This window comes from Parasteatoda tepidariorum, chromosome 7 (genome assembly GCF_982258835.1).
Source record: "Parasteatoda tepidariorum strain Cologne lab strain chromosome 7, Ptep-v5.0, whole genome shotgun sequence".
In the NCBI taxonomy this organism is placed as follows: domain Eukaryota; kingdom Metazoa; phylum Arthropoda; class Arachnida; order Araneae; family Theridiidae; genus Parasteatoda; species Parasteatoda tepidariorum.
The window spans coordinates 72,326,159-72,345,687 of NC_141761.1; the positions used below are offsets into that span (position 1 = coordinate 72,326,159).

The 19,529-nt window shown below is 31.1% G+C and overlaps 1 protein-coding gene across 1 annotated transcript in view; it reads left to right on the forward strand.

Annotated features, from left to right (window-relative positions):
* The window catches only part of LOC107455609 (protein sax-3), a 155,236-nt gene extending 140,015 nt beyond the window's left edge, over positions 1-15,221 (forward strand). The window contains exons 26-29 of the mRNA XM_087168058.1: positions 216-368; positions 8,160-8,350; positions 10,123-10,163; positions 14,943-15,221. Coding sequence (XP_087024184.1) covers positions 216-368; positions 8,160-8,350; positions 10,123-10,143 — 365 coding nt within the window. The 3' untranslated portion in view covers positions 10,144-10,163; positions 14,943-15,221. The remainder of the gene's footprint in view (positions 1-215; positions 369-8,159; positions 8,351-10,122; positions 10,164-14,942) is intronic.
* Positions 15,222-19,529: the final 4,308 nt, after the last annotated feature.

Sequence of the window (19,529 nt, forward strand, 5' to 3'; positions counted from 1 at the left end):
GTTTATATGAAAATATAAGTTGCTCAGAGTATATTTGTTGATACGCATCAGAACATTCTCTCTGTTCAAAAGCTCTAATGTAAGGTGTTCAATGTGAGTGGTATAAATACTCTATATAAGCTACTTTCCTACTTGCTATTTCATGTGCTGACGAACAATAATATTAAAACTTAAAAAAAAAAAAAATTATTAATTGAATCAACTCTTGCATACAGGTAGGGCACAGACAACGCTACGAAACCGAAGTTCAAGACCGCCCAGCTCTTACAGTAATGAAGGTAATAACACAGGAACAGTGCCTTCCAGATCCGCTGCCCAATCCAAACAAAAATGGAAAGAAACTGAAGCGAAGGAGAAGACACCGAATGGTATTAAATTTGATTTTAAAATGGCGGATAATGAATCTGTTTCTTTTCTTCTTTTTTCTTGAAACACGAGAGTAAATTATCTTTTGAAAATACGTTACAACATAGAAAAGGGATAAGGCAGATGGTAAACAAAGCGTGAATTTGTTTCTTCGATTCGAACGATTGCTTTGATAGCAGGTGGCTCTACAGATGTTCTTTGAATGGAACTTGTTCTTCTTGTTTTTTCGTCTTCTTTTTTTCTTTTTTAATTCCTATTTAATGAAATGAAGTGTGGATGGTAGAATGTAATTAGAGTTCGTGAAAATAAAATAAATACATGTTTGCTGTATGTTTTAGAATGCAAACTTGAGATAAATCAACAAAATGAAAGTTTATTTTCTATTTATTAAAATATTTATCCTTTCAAGGTTAAAACAATCAATTCAGTTTACGTACTTTTTTCACATTCTTGAGTCAATGATATAATACAAATAATAGCTGACATTACAAATAATAGCTGAATGGAATGTAAGAAAAGTTGCAAAATGGGTGCGGAAAATAAGGAATGCATTAGTTAAATATAATGTTCCAATAACTATAATAAAATTTTCTTCGTTATTAGTCACTTACGCAGTTTACACTTATTTAAGGGACAAAAAATCTTCATTAATTATTTCGAAACTGTTTCAACTTGTTAACAAGATATTAGTTCAATATTTGTCATTTTCATAAACATGATATTTTCAGATGTTGTTCTTCAAGTATTTATTTTGTTAAAGTTACATGCTAATATTATAAAGTTGCATTGCTTTTTTACACTTAGTCTCTAAAGTATCTCTTTTAGTAAAAATGTTGTATGTATTTTAGTTTAGAATTATAGGCACACATCATCAAGAACTAAAAAAATATAAATAACAACGAGTTTTCACATGAAATTTGAAGATATTATTAAAGCTTTTTATTTACAACAGAAATACAAGATAGAATCGTAATACTCGTATCCAGTGGCGTACGCAGAATTTTTTCAAGGGGGGGGGGGGGTTCATAATTTTCAGAAATTACTAAAAGAAATTCGAGTATGTAATAAAGCACTATTATTTCCCTAATTTAGACAGCTAGACAATTTTGACTTTTTATTTAGGCAACATCGTTTAGTTAAATTTTGTTTTTATTTTTTAAGTTTAAGAATAATTTTTTTTATAATAAGAGGTAAAATATTTTATTTTTATTAAAAAGTAGGAAGCCAGAAAAAACTACTCATACTGTAACAGCTGCCTAAATAATAATCGTATAAATGCGAATATTCCATAGAAAACCAATGAATTTAACCAAAAAAATAACTTACCAACAAATAGGGACTTAAACCAGTATGCAAACCAGCTGAAAATTTATTGATTTATACCGTAATATCCAAACGACGGGGTTTTTTTGCAAGTTCGTTTAAAATGTCTTCTACAGCTGGGGTAAATTTTCTATGAATGCTTAAGAGCGCCAATCCATTCATTCTATTATTTCTCGTTGAGTTGCGTAAATAAGTCTTCAAACGGCGTAAAGTCGAAAAGGATCTTTCGTTTGCATTCGTTGAAACAGGTAGAACGACCAATATTTCTAAGAGTTTGAAAATGTTTGGTGTTATATCTTTATTGCACATTCCAAGAGCATCCGCCGCAGTTTTTGGAACTCTACCTCCGTCTTCACTAATCCTTTTTAATCTTTTATACCAGAGTTTTAGTTCCGACTTAAGGCTTTCTTTACAGGTATCCAAATCTTGAGCGTAAAATTCCACTAGTGCTTCAAAGGCCTTTATGTTTGAAGGTTGGCAAATGAAAGGATCGGCAGGTAGAAGACACTGAAATCCTTTCAAAATATCACGATGCGATAATAATCTTAAGTCTAATTGTGTTATAAAATTTTATATAAATGGAATAAAAACACTAACTCTGAAATATGTTTCCGGTGTCGATGAGGGGAAATTATCGCGATTTTCCTGCCTTCCCGTTATTCTAGGGATTTGCATGGAAGTGAAAGATCCAATGCTTGATAGCATAAGAGAAGAAGAGCTGAATATTTCAGAGAATGTTTCAGTGGCATTTTCACGCAATAATTTTAGATCTTTAATGACATCTTCTGCAAGATTCACTGCCTCTGTCAAATCTATGCTTGTTTTTTGTAGGTACATATCTACAGAGATGGATTGTTATGGTGAAAACTTTGTAAATGCACAAAAGAGATATTACGAACTGGCAATTAGATACTGTGCACAGTATAGAATTAGCCAGGGTAGCTGATTCCTTATCCTTCCATTCTGATATTTTTTGTAGTGTTTCGACGATAGGCTCGAAAAGTTCAACCACAGCGGTTACTGAGTCGTATCTTTCCATCCAGCGGGTTGCACATAGCTGTTTAATTTTCTCCCTCTTAGAGCTGGTTTCCATCTCCTCTATTGCTGAAGATAGGACATACTGTCTTTTTGGCGTATTTAAAAAGTCGTATAATGTTTTAGTTGTCCCTAAGCAATTTCTAATGCCAGTTATTTCGCATGTATTTGATACAGCCAAATTGAGGCTATGAGCAGAGCAATGTACATAGAGTGCTAATGGGACAATACTTCTTACGTGGGCTTGTACACCATTAATTTTTCCACTCATTGATGCAGCACCATCGTGCCCCTGTCCACGTAACTTTTTTATATCAACTTTCATAGACTGTAATTGGTCTAATATTGTTGTTGCTATTGCTTTTCCGGTTAAGTCATGCACCGGAATGAATTGCAAAAACTGTTCGGTGATGTTAAAATTTTCTTTATCGACATATCGAACGCATAACGATAATTGCTCTATACCTGCAATATCAGTTGTTTCATCTGCAAGAATGGAAAAGCAAGTTGCACCATTAATCTTGCTGACTAGTTTTTGCAGGATTAAAATATTGCAAACCCCAATAACTTCGTTCTGAAGTCGAGGGCTGGTATACTGAGCATTTTTTCTGCTTGACTCTAAAATGTTCTTAAGAGTCGAATCGTTCTTACTCCGGAAACGAAGCAATGCCCGAAAATTTCCGTCGTTCTCTTCACCTGGTTGTTCAGCAATTATTCCCGAACCCTTATGTCCTCTTAGAGCGAGACCTTGATTTCCACAAAATAGGATGGTTTCAGTGATTGGAGTAATGTTTTTTCTATTTTCTAATTTTCTTCTGCTTGCTGCGCTGTCAACTTGTTCATCCACAGGTTTCATCTTTCCAAGTAAAATATCGTTTAATGTCCCTGCAGTTTCGATCGATTTTTTGTGAGAAAGACATTTCTCGTGTTCAGAAAATCGCTCTACAGCATTTTTCCAGTTGTCAAATTTTACATTGCACAGTTGGCCTAAAGGTTGCTTTCCAGAACCGGCACCACTTGGGGCGAAAAGTACACAAAATTTGCAAAAAGCACCACCCTTAACCTCTGAATATGCAAGCCATTTCCAGCGATAAAGCCATTTGTATTGAAATTTCAATTTTCCTTTTCAGGAAAAACAAATGCTGGATTGGGTTCCCAAACATTTTTAAGTATATCCAGTTTTTTATCCTCGCATGTATTATCTTCTGAAAAAAGTCCAGTGTCGTATTGGTGGGAAGTAACACTTTGAGGGCCGCTTTCACATTCATCAGATTCTGTTACGCTATAAACGTTTTCTTCAACGGAAGTATCACATTTCTGTTCAACAGAAAAACTTACATTGGTACTAGATGCTGTCACCTCACTAATTTCAGGTCGTGATTTTTTCTCAAAGTAATTAAAAATTATTAAATTCTTGCGTTTTGACATCCTAAAGATCCAAGAACAGCAAAAATATATACATATATATTGGCACAGAAATATCCGCTAAGCTACGATCTCAAAGTTTCGAGCTGGAATGAATAACTTCAACAAGCACAGTATCTCCAAAACAAAACAGATTTAGAAACAAGCTCCGAAAGACAAGCGGCAGAGATAACTCTTAGTCTGACTAACTAACTCCACTGTAATCCGTTCCCCCTTTCATATAATTTTTTTTACCGCATCTACAAAATTCTCGAATTGTCTCAAAGACGACAGAACGTCTAGGATTCCAGACCTCGCGAATGCCAGCTTGTCTCGAAAACTATCGCGACTGGCAGGGCAGAAAGGAACCAGCAATCGGGGCTCGCCCGTAACAGTATCACGTGAATTTGATTTCAAAAGTACAACTCTATTATAGTAAATGTTTTTTCAGTATTCTGAGAAATACCGTGAGAGAAAAAAAGTAGGCATAAGGCGAATAAAAATATATAGTCTTAAAAAATAATAGCCAGCATAATTTCTACTGAAATTTTTATTTCTGTCTGTATTATTTTGTAAGTTCACTTTGTCTGAGCTCAAGGGGGGGGGCTAAACCCCTAACCCCCCCCCTTGCGTACGCCCCTGCTCGTATCACTTACATATTCACATAAAGTTATATTCAGAAAAATACTTCCTAAAAATATTCCGTGTACTATGTAAGTATGAGTATTTTCTGTATTTTGTAGATATTAGGAAGATTTCGCACTTTTATGTTAATTTCCGTATGTAAGATTTGAATCAACGTCGCATGTTCGCTAACGCTACAAAGACAAAGTTACAAGCACGTTGTTTATTGCTGTTAAATGTTGCTTCTGTTGAAGCCAACCTTCAAACTAAAAACATGGACACGGAATGCGAATTTGAAGAAATGTATAAATGAAATTTAGAAATGAATCACGCTAGATTACTACTAACTTACCTGTGTAGTTTAAAGCCAACTACTGTAAGTTATGGTTATTTATGGACCTCATGCTTAAACTAAATTTCTTCAATCCTCGACCACAAATCTGAATAATAAGCCGCATTCTTTATCAAATTCCACCAATTTTTTCTGCTTACGGAACAGCAGTTTTACGTAGAGAAAAGCATCTTGAGTCGTATGCCACAGTCGTATGCATAGATAGTCTACGTCCATTGTAAATTTTTGTTTTGATTTTGTGTTCAAAGATAAAATGATATTCCACTACGTTAGCGTTTTTAACTTATAGATTTTTGCAGAATCTCTCATTTTCCCTCACGTACGTTTGATATTTTTTCACGGGCGCATGCGCAATTACTTAACCTTACGTATGGAAGCTAACGTAAAGTTGCTAAATCTCAGTGTTAAATCGAGGACCTAACGATACATATGCTTATTAATTGGTGCAGACGATATTTTATGTTACGAAAGCAGACATAAAAACGTATTTTTCTCTTAATAAACTTACATTTTTTTGGTGCGTTTATGACTCAAAATTGGGGGGAAGCCGCAATTTTAAATATGTGGCCCCAATAGTTTAAGAAAAAAAGCCGTTCAAAGTTCCAACATTTCATGCTAATTTTCCTTCTTGAGCCCAGTTGTCATCGCTTTTCTAAATTTTTATTTCTCAAAAGTTATTCGGCCGAATTCCTTTGAATTTCTAATTTTATCCTTTAAAATTATGATAAATAAATTATTGTAAAAAATACATACCTTACAATTCCAAATCTTTTCGTCCATTGTTAAATTGAAAAAAAAAATAGTTTATCAATATAAATTATTTTTACATTAATAGGTTAGATAGTTCCGTTCAAAAAATTTTTGAGTCTCTTAAATAGTCCCGATGATGTAAGAAAATACGTAAACACATGAACAATTTGAAGTGAAAAAGATTCAGTATATAGTCAATATAACTATGCTCCTTTATCTGTATTTTGTAGAGATTAATTCGAGGACCAAAGGATAATTATGCTAATTAATTAACGCAGACGTTATTTTTAGTAACGAAAGCTGGCAGAAAAAAAGGTTTTTTTTTCTGAATAAATTTGCTTTTTTCAGACGGATTTAACCCACAAAATTGGGAATTAATTGCCGCAATTGGAAAAATATGATCCTAATATTTTAGGCAAAGAAGGGGTTCAAATTGCATACATTTCATTCTAATTTCTTTTCTTGCGTATTTCGCCATCACAAACAAATCGAATTTTTAGATTTTTATTTCTCAAAAGTCATTTGAACGATTTCCTTTGAATTTTAGATTTTTGTCATTTAAAATTATGCTTAAGAAACTGCGGTAAAAATTTTTAAACTTTATAATTTTAAATCTTTTTAACCATTGATAAATTGAAAAACAAAAAAACAAAAAAAAATTATCATTTAAAAAAAATTTTGTTACATAGAATAAACGGATTATGAGTTATGCAACTTCGTTCAATCATCATCATCATCGAAATATAACTGGGCGCCTGGGGCCGTTAGCGGCCTTTTTCCCATTCATCTTGTATTTAATCTTTAAGGTGGTTCTTTCTGGTAATTGGAATAAAAGGAAATCAAATATTTTGTATTTTAGTTAAAATTATGTCACTACAAAAATGAGCTGCAATCGGCCTGAGGTTTATGTCTTCTCTTAAGTTTTCGAAAGTAAAAATTTCGTTGAATCCTGCGGTGTCACAATATATGGTCTTTTCAAAAAATCTGAAGTTTTGCTTTGCAATGTGATGATCTAAAAAATCTATGTTGAGGTCGCTATGTATGTTTTTATTGCGGATAAACCATCTTGCTTTTGTTATTTTCCTGAGGATTTTGTTCTGGCATATTTTGAGTTTTTTAAGGAGTGATGTAGAGATGTTGCACCAAGCTGAACAACTTCGTTCAAAAATTTTATGAGCTTCTTAAATAGTCCAGAAGATTTAGCGAAATACGCAAAAAAAATAAACTAAAATATAAGATACTTGATACGTCATGAAATGATACAAACTTTCGACCGTTCCGCTGCCAAAACTTTACGAACATATTTTCCAGGTTGACACTACCTCCTATTTTAATTTTATAACCGTCGTTGAACAGAATTGGTCAGTACACCTTTGTATTCGCTATTACCGGCTCGCACTTTAGCCAGTGCGAGCCGGGTGCGGAATTCGTATCGACCAGGCATTGCTGGGATTCGAACCCGGTTCATCTCATCTGATGGTGAAAGCTCTATCCTCTGAGCCACTACGGCACCCTCGATTTTTAATTTTATTTTATAACCATCGTTGAACAGCTGACCCAATTTTATGGGCTTACGACTACTAATGTTCAACTCCGTAGCCTTGTAATTTTGAACCAATCCAGAAGATAGGGAAGCTCCTGGATCAGTACCCCCAGAGGTATTGATTTGTTATGGGAACATGGAGGACTTTGCGACTCGACAGATTTAACGTGCATCAGTCACCGTTTACTACACGGGGAGTCTTCAGACGACGGGGATCGAACCCACGAACCCGTGAACATGGGCCCAGTGCCCTACCGACCAGGCTATCCCGGCTGTCCATTTTTAACTGTCAAAACTCCAAATCTATCGAAGAAAATATATGTTTATCCAGAGTAAATTCGCTTTCTGTTTGGTTTCTTAACTTCATCACCCGCACGTTTGTTTGCACTAATTAACTAGCATAATTAATTAAGGGTTGACTTGCTATTTATTAGTAAGCTAATTAACTAGCATTAATTAGCATACTAATTAATAGCAAGTCAATCGCTCGAATCATTAAAATTGAGTACATTGTACGAGCAAATCCCATCATTAAATCAAAAAATCATTTAGGTGTTCGCTTCTTTTTCCGACAATGTGCTTGAATTATATTTTAAACAATGCAGTTTCGCCCACTGGAGACCAAAATGTAAACATACTTTTACCATGATTAATTATACTTCACTTATGGATGCCATCCATATAATGAAAAAATGACCTCTATTTTGCATGAATACCTTTTTCCATTTTTAATAAAGTCATTTGTTTCAATACACTTTTTAGATGACATTCCATCGTACAACAAACCAAATTTCCCATCATGTTCTAATAGTACTTCATCTCAAAGTCAAGGAAGGAGAAGAAGGGAACTAAAAGAGACTATTAATGAACTATCTCCTCTCAAAAATTTTTCTAGTCTCACAGAGAAATATGGTGAAAAGTCATCCCCTTCTGAAACATCAGAAAATAAAGAGGTAACTTAAATTTTGATATAAATAACTAAACATATCAGTTACTTTTGGAGCCCTGATTCGAATAGTATGTCAATTCATTTTATGTCCATTTTAAGGTACAGAACCTAAAGGTCGTATGAGAATTCGAGTCTTTTCTTGTCTTGTCTAACTTCTGAGCCTTCTGTTTGGCACCAGAAATAAGATAAAGGTGTACTAGATTTGAATATAAAAGTAGGGCAAACAGCATTTCTTAGTTGGACCATTAATCAAATAAAGCCTTTTTTTTATTATGAAGAATATAATTCTTACGTTAAAAGTCCAAGTCTTATTGTGCAGCTTATATAATAATATTTGACGATACAATATTCGGGACTTGAAGTTGTGCAATAAGACTTGAGAGTGTAATACTTCGACTTGAAGATGTATGCACAAAAGGACATTAAATAATATTGTATGGTGTACAATATTTTCATTTTTTTTACAAGATGGCAAAATTAAATTCCAAACAAAATGCTATTTATTTAATTTAATAAAAAAAATTTGCATATTATTCTAGAGTAGATATTTTGTTGTGGATGGAACAGCATATCTAGTAAATATTTTCTTTTTAATGCCAGTTTCGGGAAGATTGTATCATTGTTTTTTCTTTCTCTTCTTTGTAATTTATGGTTTAAGCGACTGGAATTGATCATCTAGGTCACGTGACTTAACTCTTTTTGAGTTCTGGGTCTTGCTGAAATCATGCGTTCGTGTTTACCAACAACCATCCAAGCCTTGAGGACGGATTTTAAACATTGAATCACTGAGCTTCGGCTACATTTTTGTCAAACTGAGTTGGAACTTTAAAAGGATGCAAATCTGCTGGCAAAACTTGCAATTACATTGACCATGCGTATTGTTCCATACATAAGTGCAACGTATGATTGAATTTAAATTTTAGTACCAATAAAAAATTCGTTTTACGTGGAACAATTTTGTGCTCATATTGAAACACTTTGCAGAAAAAAAAAACTGCCATAATGGAATTAAGGCTTGTTAAAACCTAATATTCTAATGGAAATATCATTTTTCTATTTTGTATAATTACTGATGATACCTTTTTGTCAACTTGGCATCGTATTGATTTGAAAATAAGAGAGTTGAAACTTTTATGAACATAAAAGTTATGTTCATAAGGGTTCTTAATACCGCTTTAGTTAGTGGAGAGTACCCATTATTCCAATTAAAAAAATATTTAGACTATTTGAAAAATTATTATTTTGCTTAATTATTTTATTGAGACCGGAAACTTAACTGCTGTGAACTATTTTATATAAAACGTTCTTAAATGAACTAAACTTTTGACTAAAGATGGTGCCACTGAAAAATAAGAAACGCATCTTCTGCTTTAAATACGTTTGGTTTCACCAAGCTGACTTCCTGGATTGGCAAGTACCATTAGAAACAACAACAACATGAACTAAAATTATCAAAAAATAATTGCGAATCAAATTGCAGTCAATTTTTTCAATCGGTAAGTTGGTTTAGCTTCTGGGTCACAAATTCAAAATATTCTTATTTCGGTTCATAATTACAGAATTATCAGTTGATTTTAAATGAATTTCTTATTTTTTAGTAATGTTCTTCAGATCATTGAATATTTGTTATATTTCTTGCTTTTACGCTGTCTGTGTGCTCTCATTATACTTGCTTTTGAATTATTCTCAATTCTCATAATCATTTATTATCTTACCATATCAATATAATATTTTAAGTGTAGCATATTTAATGTTTTTCAATAACTTTCGTTTCAGCAACAAGAAGAAAAAAGATGAAAATATAAAGATCAAAAACGGTAATTTTAGTTTTTTAAAAGTACTACTATAGCGCAAAAAAAATTTTAAAGTTACATTATTCTTAAAAGAAGTTTTTCGATTGTTTTAATCGCTCAGAATTTACTAAATTGTGTTATAAATTACGTTACGTGTCAAAGAAAAAAATTTATAGGAAGTAAAAAAATTGGAAATTTTCTCTCAATTGCTGCTTATGTTAAAAAATATTTTGCATTTGAAAATTAGATCAGTGGCGTTTTAATCCTATATCAACGTCTGACCAGTAAATTTTGTTAATTTAATCTGGTCGCTCTTCTGAATCACGAACTAGTTTCAACTTAATGGGAAAGAGGGAGCCGCGGTGGTTCAGAGGATAGAGCATTCGTCTTCTAATAAGGTGAACAAGGTTCGAAACCCAGCGATAGCTGGCCGATATGAATTCCGCAACCGGCTTTCCCCAACCACAGTGCTGACGTAAAATATCCTCACAGGTAGGTGGATCATGGATTTGAGTCCCTTTGCTGTCATGCTAACTGTGAGAGGTTTTCGTGGTCTTCCTCAGCATGTAAAGCAAATGAGGGTTAGTTCCATAAAAAGGTCCTCTCCGAAGGCAAATTTCTCTCAATACTTGATCCAGTTCCCATGTCTTCTGGATTGGATTTAAAATTACAAGGCTCCAGAGTTGAACATTAGTTAGTAGTCGTAAACCCAATATTGGGTCGGCTGTTTAGTGACGGTTATAAAATGGGAAAGAGGGAGTCGTGGTGGCTCAGGGTATAGAGCACTCGTCTCCAATCAGGTGACCCGGTATCGATCCAAGCTATGCCAGGTCGATACGTTATCCGCACCCGTCTCACACCGACCACAGTGCTGACGTAAAAATATCCTCAGTGGTAGACGGATCATGGGTTAGAATCCCCTTGTCATTGGGAAAACAGTAGGGGTAACGCAAATGTGAGTTAGCTCCATCAAAAAGTTCTCTGTGAAGGCTAGTTTGCCCCAATGTTTTATTCAGGAGTTCCTTTGTCTTCTGGGTTGGATTGAAACTTACAAGGCAAATGAGATGAGCATTAATAATCGTAAACTCAGAAATGGGTTCGTCTTAAAATAAAATAAAGTGGGAAATATTCGTGTAAACATGAATTTTCTAAGCAGACTTGCGCGGAATCTAAAACATTTAAGAAATCGATAAAAATTAAGGCATTTTAACTATTCCATTTTTAGATACATTAAGGAATTTTATTAATGTTGAAAATAAGTTTAATTTTAATTTTTAATGTTGATATTTATTAAAATTAATTCAGTTACATGAAATTGGAAAAACATTGCATCACATGATTTTATGTACATTCTTATGCTCATAATCAAAATTTCCCTTGCATCCATGAAATATTTTTTATTTATTTATTTTGTGCAGAATCTCTTTCAATAAAATTCAAGCTCAAGCGAACTTATTAAATATTTTAATAATTTTAAGTTTCAAACTTTTAATATTTTTCGCAGCATTAACAGATTTAATTTTAGACATATCTTAAATCCACTCTAACGTAGTTCTATTTGTATGAATATGTGCAAGTTCAAAATACTTTTAAAGTCTTCCAAAATGCATCAGCATTTTGTTTGAAGATAATTAATAAGATTTGAGATACTTAATAGCCACGACCACAAAGTAACCAACATGAAAAGTTTAGTTAAAAAGATTCGGTAATTATTGGTAAATTATAAGTAAAGCATAATTATAGTAAATCATACACGGATAATTATTGCGAAATTCTTAGAGCTGTTAGTTTCTGTATGGGAATATGCTAAGAATTTTCTATAAGAAAAACTGTAAGAATATTACCTTATAGCCTTATTCCCATAGCTTATTATTACAAGCCATGGAAAAATATTTTTTATTAGTTTTAAACCTTCACATATGTACTCCTTTATCACATCACGACCTCACTAACTATTAGAAAATTCTAACTATTAATTAAACAATTCGCAGAAATTTATCTTTTGAGAATGGCAACGAGATAAACAATCGAATAAAAGAACCTAAAGGGCATACTTAAAGAGAAAAAGATGATTACCATAGTGATGACACATTAAAATATGCACTTTACTAACGGAATAACGCACTCTGCAACAAGCATCAACATTGTTTTAATGCCAGGAAAAAAATACTTTAACTAAAAAGGAAAAAAAATATAAAAAAGTGAAGGAGAAGAGTTGAATAACCGCTTTTGTTTCTTTGATTTCTTTTAAGCATTGTGAGGTAATTAAGGACTTCATTATAATTAGATTTTTGAAGTATAGCTCTCTGGGAATTAAACAAATTTCTTTTAGAGATAAACACATGTGGTCCCCCCCCCCCTTTCTTCTTTATATTCTTGCTTCTTTACGGTTGGTTGCAACTTTAAGATTAGACTAAAGTTCTTTACTTCTGGGAATAAACTGAATGAACCGTTTGAATGAAATATATATAATTTTATTTCGAAAATATGCTGCAGTGTAGCAAAGGTTATGCCATTTTAACGCAGTTAATTTGAACCTTAAGACATCTTAAATTTGAATATTAGATGTTAAAAAATATTAATTGAAATACTTTAAAAATAAATATATAATTATTAAATATCGATATAAATTTAAAATGGAAATACTATCATAAACTTAATCATTGGATACGTTTATGATTCGGCTGTAGATGGCAGTTAGTTCGGCTGTAGATGGCACATAGAATTTTGATTGACATTCATTTTAGTTGCTCAGTTTTATTGCTATCCTCAAAACGTTTTTGAAATAGATTTAAAAAGCATACATTTTCTACAGAAGAAAAATTTGATAATAAAAATAATAGCAATTCAAATTAAAAAATATCATAAATTGTAACTTCAAATTTTATTATATTATTATAGTATTTGTTAATATTATAATACCTAGTATCGTGAATAAATTAAAAAAGGGTTAAGCCATTTAACTATTGTTATTTGTCTTTAATGTTTTTATGGTATTAAAATATAAATTATTTGATAATATAGGATGGATAATATAAGATGGATTAATAATGGAAAAGAATGGTTTTTTTCTTTATTAAAAAATGCATTTTCATTAAATTCTAATAATTTTCTAAGAAAAGTATTCTGTTAGTAATTTTTATTTAACTTACTGTCACAAGTTTTCATTCCATAGTTTTCAGCAGTATCCATACAATACTTCAAATTATATCGAAAGAAAAAATCTGAAAGTGAGATTACACTATAAATATTACAATGCAGCATGTTAAATAATTGTTTTTATGTTAACCTTACACTTATGCTACTTTGCACGATAGTGTATAATTCAGTTGTGAACGCATTTGCTAATTTTAGCTTTACTTTATTGGAACTTTCCATAAAAGTAATCCTCACAAAATTATCTTTATAGAAAGACAATATGTAGTTAATCCCCATATATTTTAATTTTATTTTCGCACGATAATTGCATTTTACTAATATCTACAAAAAATTGACATTGACACAAAAACGTGTGTTACCAAAAATCGGTAAAAAGTTCTGAGAAGATCAGAAACATTTAATAAACCAAAACAACAAAACAATGCAATTTATTATCTACAAATAACTTATCTTCTACAAATTATGCCATACATTAACTTCCAATTATAAATCTACAAAAGATATATTTAAATCAAAAATGTGAATAACAAAATAGTACCATATCCTTCTCAAACGGAGAATGTTCCTTAATCAGTAATGAAATGGCAACTTATTAACGTATCTATTTTTTTTTTTACAAATGATGGCGTACAGTAAATTCAAATAATATTTATCACTCGATGATGTGCCTTAAACAGGAATGCTAAGGGCAAACCATTAAAACTGAACTCAGTGGCGCGACAGCCCATAGAGGGCCAAGGCCTACTGTGCCCATCTCAGTTTTCTTGACCTTGGGCTCTGGGGTGCAGGAGCAGATGTTCCGGTCAGGTGGTCAGCCGAACGCGGAACCCCCAGTGTTTAGTTCCCAAGCATGCTTGGTACTCATTTATCGACCCACTGAAGGGATGAAAAGCTGAGTCAACCTTGCCCGGCCCGAGGATCGAACCAGGGACCTGTGGCACGACAGCGCGAAGCGCTACCGCTCAGCCACCGGGCGTCAGGGCAAACCATTAATGTAACTTCAATTCCACAAAAGGTAACGTACAATAACTCCTAGTGATAAATCGCCGGGGAATGTATCAGTAACGCAAATGACAACTTACAAATATCTATTTTTTCTTACACAAATAATGACGTACAGTAAATTCAAATAAGAATTCCCCCGATGATGTACCTTAAACAAAAATGCGAAAGGCTAACCCTTAATGTAACTTTTATTCCCCAAAAGGTAACGTATAATAATCCCTAAAGATAAATCACCGAAGATTCTTAATCACTAATGCAAATTGTTGTATAATATCAATGAATGCATCACATCTATCGAAATAGGAACCGAATAATAATTCCTATAATAAATTTCTAGATGCTCCTCAATCAAGAATGCAAATGAGGGTGAACCATAGTGATTCTTTTTCTCCAAATATATCATGCAACTTTTTAATACTTAATGAAACAATTCAAATCTGAAGAATTTAGAGAATAAAGTAAATACAGAAAACTTAGATGATCGTCTAATAAAATAATACGTATGCTCGATAATTTTTTTAGATAAATTCTGTTTAAAAACAAGGAATATCCATATCATTCTAAGTTCTGAAACAAATTATTATTCTATATTCATTTTTAAGTCATTAGTTTTTATTAAGTAGACATTTCTATTTACAGGATTGATGTAAATGAGAGCCTAGGGCATATATTCTTCTTTCTGTCTCTAAAATATATATCCTGCGCCATTTTTCATCTTCAAAACTGTAGCTCCCAGAACTCCTCCCATCTGGTATCCTGCAACCCACCGTGGTTAAGAAAGAAAATAATTTACATATCGAAGACATGTCTAGTCATTTGAAATATCGACAGATAAAACTACATTTCTCATCAGAAGGGTTATCCGACATATCATAAATTGTACATTTCTCATTAAATAAATGTTTTATTTTTGTGTGATATGTGCGCCATTGTAACTCACTCAAACGGTTGTGAAATTTCTTGAGATATTATCAATAGTTAAAATGTGTGTGTGTGTGTAACTATGATATAGTTTAATCAAATCTGATTAAATCAGAAGTTAGAAAAGGGTTAAATATTTAGGATTTTATCCCCTAATAATGAATAATCCTAGATTAACACAGTTTTTATTAATTTCTATTTAAATTGATATCATTAAAAATTATCTAATTTTTGCTTTTTGTAATTCGATAAAATTTACTAAGTTTTGAACTACATATCGTATCCGAGGATTTTTTCCTTATATTTAATTTTTATTCTAGTTCATTTTTAAATAATATGTTTAAAAAAAGCTAGTAAATTTTAATGAAAATGTTTTATTCTTTAATCGCGATTTTGTGAATAAGAAAATATCTTAAATCTATAGTTAAACATTATATGCTTATAATGTGTAATTGTTACTAAAATGCTGTATCACTGTCAAAGGATTATTATCATAATCTTAACCCTAGGCTTTATTGTTCGTCGAAATTTTAGAGACAAACTGCATTATTTTGAATTAAAAATAGCAATAATTAATTCATTTTTTTATTCCTAGTTTTATTGCTTCTTATTTTATAAACTTAAACTTGGAATATAAAAGAAATTAGACTCATAGGAAAACAGTATATTGAGTCTTGTTACATCACAGAGGGACTCAAAGTTATTTCTATCATATGTTTCTTTTAATTGTAATGATTTTTCCATATTTTTCACAAGAACTTTTATTTCAATATTTGTTTGATTTCATAGTAATGAAATATCAAAAGTAATTGAAATCTTAGAAAAATATTACCGAAACGTTTTGTATTCCTTTATAATCATAACAGACTTTAATTTCTTTGTTTTTCAATATATTATTGAAGTTGATGATAAAAGTGGTAAATAATGTAAGTGTGCAAACATAAGCAGCATTTTTGAGGAGTTAATTTGGAATGAAATAATTGCCTAAATTTTCATTTCCAGTAACATCTTTCGCATTTGTAACAAAATAGCAGCTCGTGTTTCCAAAAGTCTTTGAAAATAGTTGGGCAAATGATAATGCTCATATGTATTCTCAAAAGGTTATTTTTTTGTTTCTAAAATTTTGTTTTAGTCAAACAGCATTTCATTTTTATTTAAGCTATTCTAAGTACAAACAAATAAAATCAGAAGGCAATTTACTCTGAGAAAAAATGTATAGTACAATATTATCAGGATATAGGAAAATTTAACGTATTTCCGGTCCTTTTTAAACACCGGTCATTTTTACCGAAGCGCTTTGGTAATGAGTTTGGTAAAATTAATACGATATTAATAAGAGGAAAACCACTTCTTAGGTGAATCGCCAGTGTTGAGAAGTACACCAAGTTGAGAAGTAAACTGGAGGAAACAGTTACCATTACCTACTAATACACTCGCAATTAATTTGGTAAAAATAAATAATCTACTTTTCTAATTAGACCTCATCAAGCCATACATTTCTATCTCCTTCTGTGGTTCTTCTAATTGAGTAATTAAATCGTTGGACATTTTTTGGGGAACCCTGCATCTTGAACAGTTGTCCGCTGCAAATTCATCTTCCATTTAGAAACATACTCTTAAAAGAGGAAAAAGTCAAACAGTAATTTGCATATCCATGTTACTTTTGAACAGGTATTTTTAACATCCGTTATGCAGTTATTACTCTTATGATTCATGTGTAGAATTGGTGATCCAATTCTACGGAAATACCATCTGATTGGAAATCTGAAGTCAGTGCAATTTTATTTCTTTGTAATAACCAACAAACCACAAATCGCGTCACTTACCAATAGTTATTTTTTGAATAATTAAAGGCTTTCATATTAAATGCGCCCCATCTGCACAGCAACAGTTTATCATGATGTTGCAAAAATTTCATTTTTGGAACTTACAATGTTTACCCCTTTTAGCTCTCAATTAGAGAGAGAAAATTCGTTTTCTCTTAAATATGATTTAAGATATAGTATAAATTATAGTAAATATTTAAGATATACATAAATATTCAAAATTCGTTTAAGCTTTTTAATAAAAGTAAAAATTTGAGGTTAGTAAATATACAAAATAGCTTATCAGTTATTCCATTAGATGCAGTTTTTCAATCATTCAAGCAGCTTTAAATGTTTTTTTTTCTTCTTTTTTTAGGTACTTCTCTCTATTTAAGTACTTTTTTAAAAAAAACAATATCAACAGGAAAAAAAGAGCATATCGTTCTAGGATTGTTCAAATACTTCTGATTATGAGATGATAGCTATTATTAGTGTTGCCTTACCCAATCAAGCTGTAAGAATATGAAATTAGTAAATCAAACTTCTGTAAAAATGTTAATATGTATTTAAGAAGTCGGATAATCCACGTCATTTTATAAAAGAAAGAACATGTGTATACTGTTGGAAAAAAAACTTTGTTTAATGTTTGCCTTTTTACCTAAATGTGTAGAGGTTAGAATGGATGATTCAGTGTTAAACTGTATTCGAAAGTGAGCTGCAAAATGTAATTCTTTCTATGCTAAAATTATACTTAGCCATTAATATACGTATTAGTTTTCTTGCAAGTTGGACAGATAAATATTATATCAAATTTAAAAATTATAGGGCGGAGATATTTAATTTGTAAAAATATTTATATTGTTAATATGCCAACTTTAATAATCATATTATTAAAGCTGGTGGTTGCAGTTAACCGGAGACCATCTGAGATTTTACTTTACTTCTTGAGTAATCGCAACATCCCTACTGACAAAACTACCAAAATAATGGTAAAATTAACTACGTTTCTGGCACTGTGAGAACACGAAAAAGTACGGTAGTTTTTACCGAAGCGCTTTCGTAATGATTTTTATAAAATTAACCATAAAATATAGTTTAATAATATGCAATAAAATTTAGTAAATGTGGTAAAAATTTGTTAATATTACCATGAAACCATAGAGCATGGCATAAATACCATTCATGCTAGGCAGTTAAAATCGTGGGTCTGCAGACGATATTAGTCTCTATTATCGATAATTAATAAATATTACTGTAATAATATTTCAAAATATACTCTTACAATGCATTGAGAATATCATACCTTACGATTATAAAATATCACACGAAGATAATATCGTAATTATTATTAGCAGGGATAATTATTGATTACTGTAATATCTTGATTATTATTGTAGAATATTTATTATAAATATCTAATTCTTAATACAATATAGGGAAGTAAGATTTTTTTTTTGTTTCCTTGGCTTTTAAGATGTATTTGTTTCTTTTCGGATTTCAGAATTCTTTGAAAAACGTATTTTTTAACTGAGTAATCTTGTTGGTTTCTACATTTATTCAATTATAAATTTATAATATCGGCTAATTTAATGAATATCGGCTGATCGATTTGTTTATAACTATAAAGTAAAGTGATCTTAAATTTTAATTACTGCCCTTGTAAAATTATTTAAGAGGATAAATAAAAAAAATAATTATTATAAAATTAAAATATTGATGAAATCATGTTGCATAAATATCAAATTTTGCGCCACAGAAATTTCAATTTGACACAAATTAACTTTTACTTTAAGCTTTAACAAGTTTAAGAATATTTAACTAGTAATAATAGCAATAATAAAGAATCTTTTTAGTAGAGAAAGTTTTATTTTGGGCTCACTTTTGATTATGTTCAAGTTTGTGAAAGCACTTGAAATTAACCCTTCACCGAATCTGTTTATCATACGTTTCAAATTTACTGATATAACAGCTCTAAAAAAAGCTGAAAATGATGTGAGGTATGAAAGGTATTATTTACAAAGCAATATATGTCATTTTTAAAATGTTCCTGTTTATTTTATTTATTTTTGATGCCAAAAATAACGAATTTAGTTTACATTACTCATTTATAAACGGGTAGTAGAAAGAAAAATTGATCTTATAAGAATAAAAATAAATTAACATTTGAAAACTTTTCAATTTAATTAATGAAGTAAAAAATTATTTCAGATTTGCTTCACCAAATCGTTGTTTTTGCTTATGTTTTTGTTCAAATCTAGTCATTATTTTATGTTTTGATACTTTAATTTTTTTACATTTTTTTTTCTTTCTAGTCAAATGAAAAATGATTCTATAATGACATAAAATTTATCTATTTTCATATTTTAAATGGTTTGTTTTATTAATTTGAAATAACAGCTGAAAATTAAATTAATTTTACACCTTATACCAGGATTCCAAGAGTAATGTTAGGAATAGGTTTATTACATATTATATTAAAACTTAAAAAGTATTGCTTCTG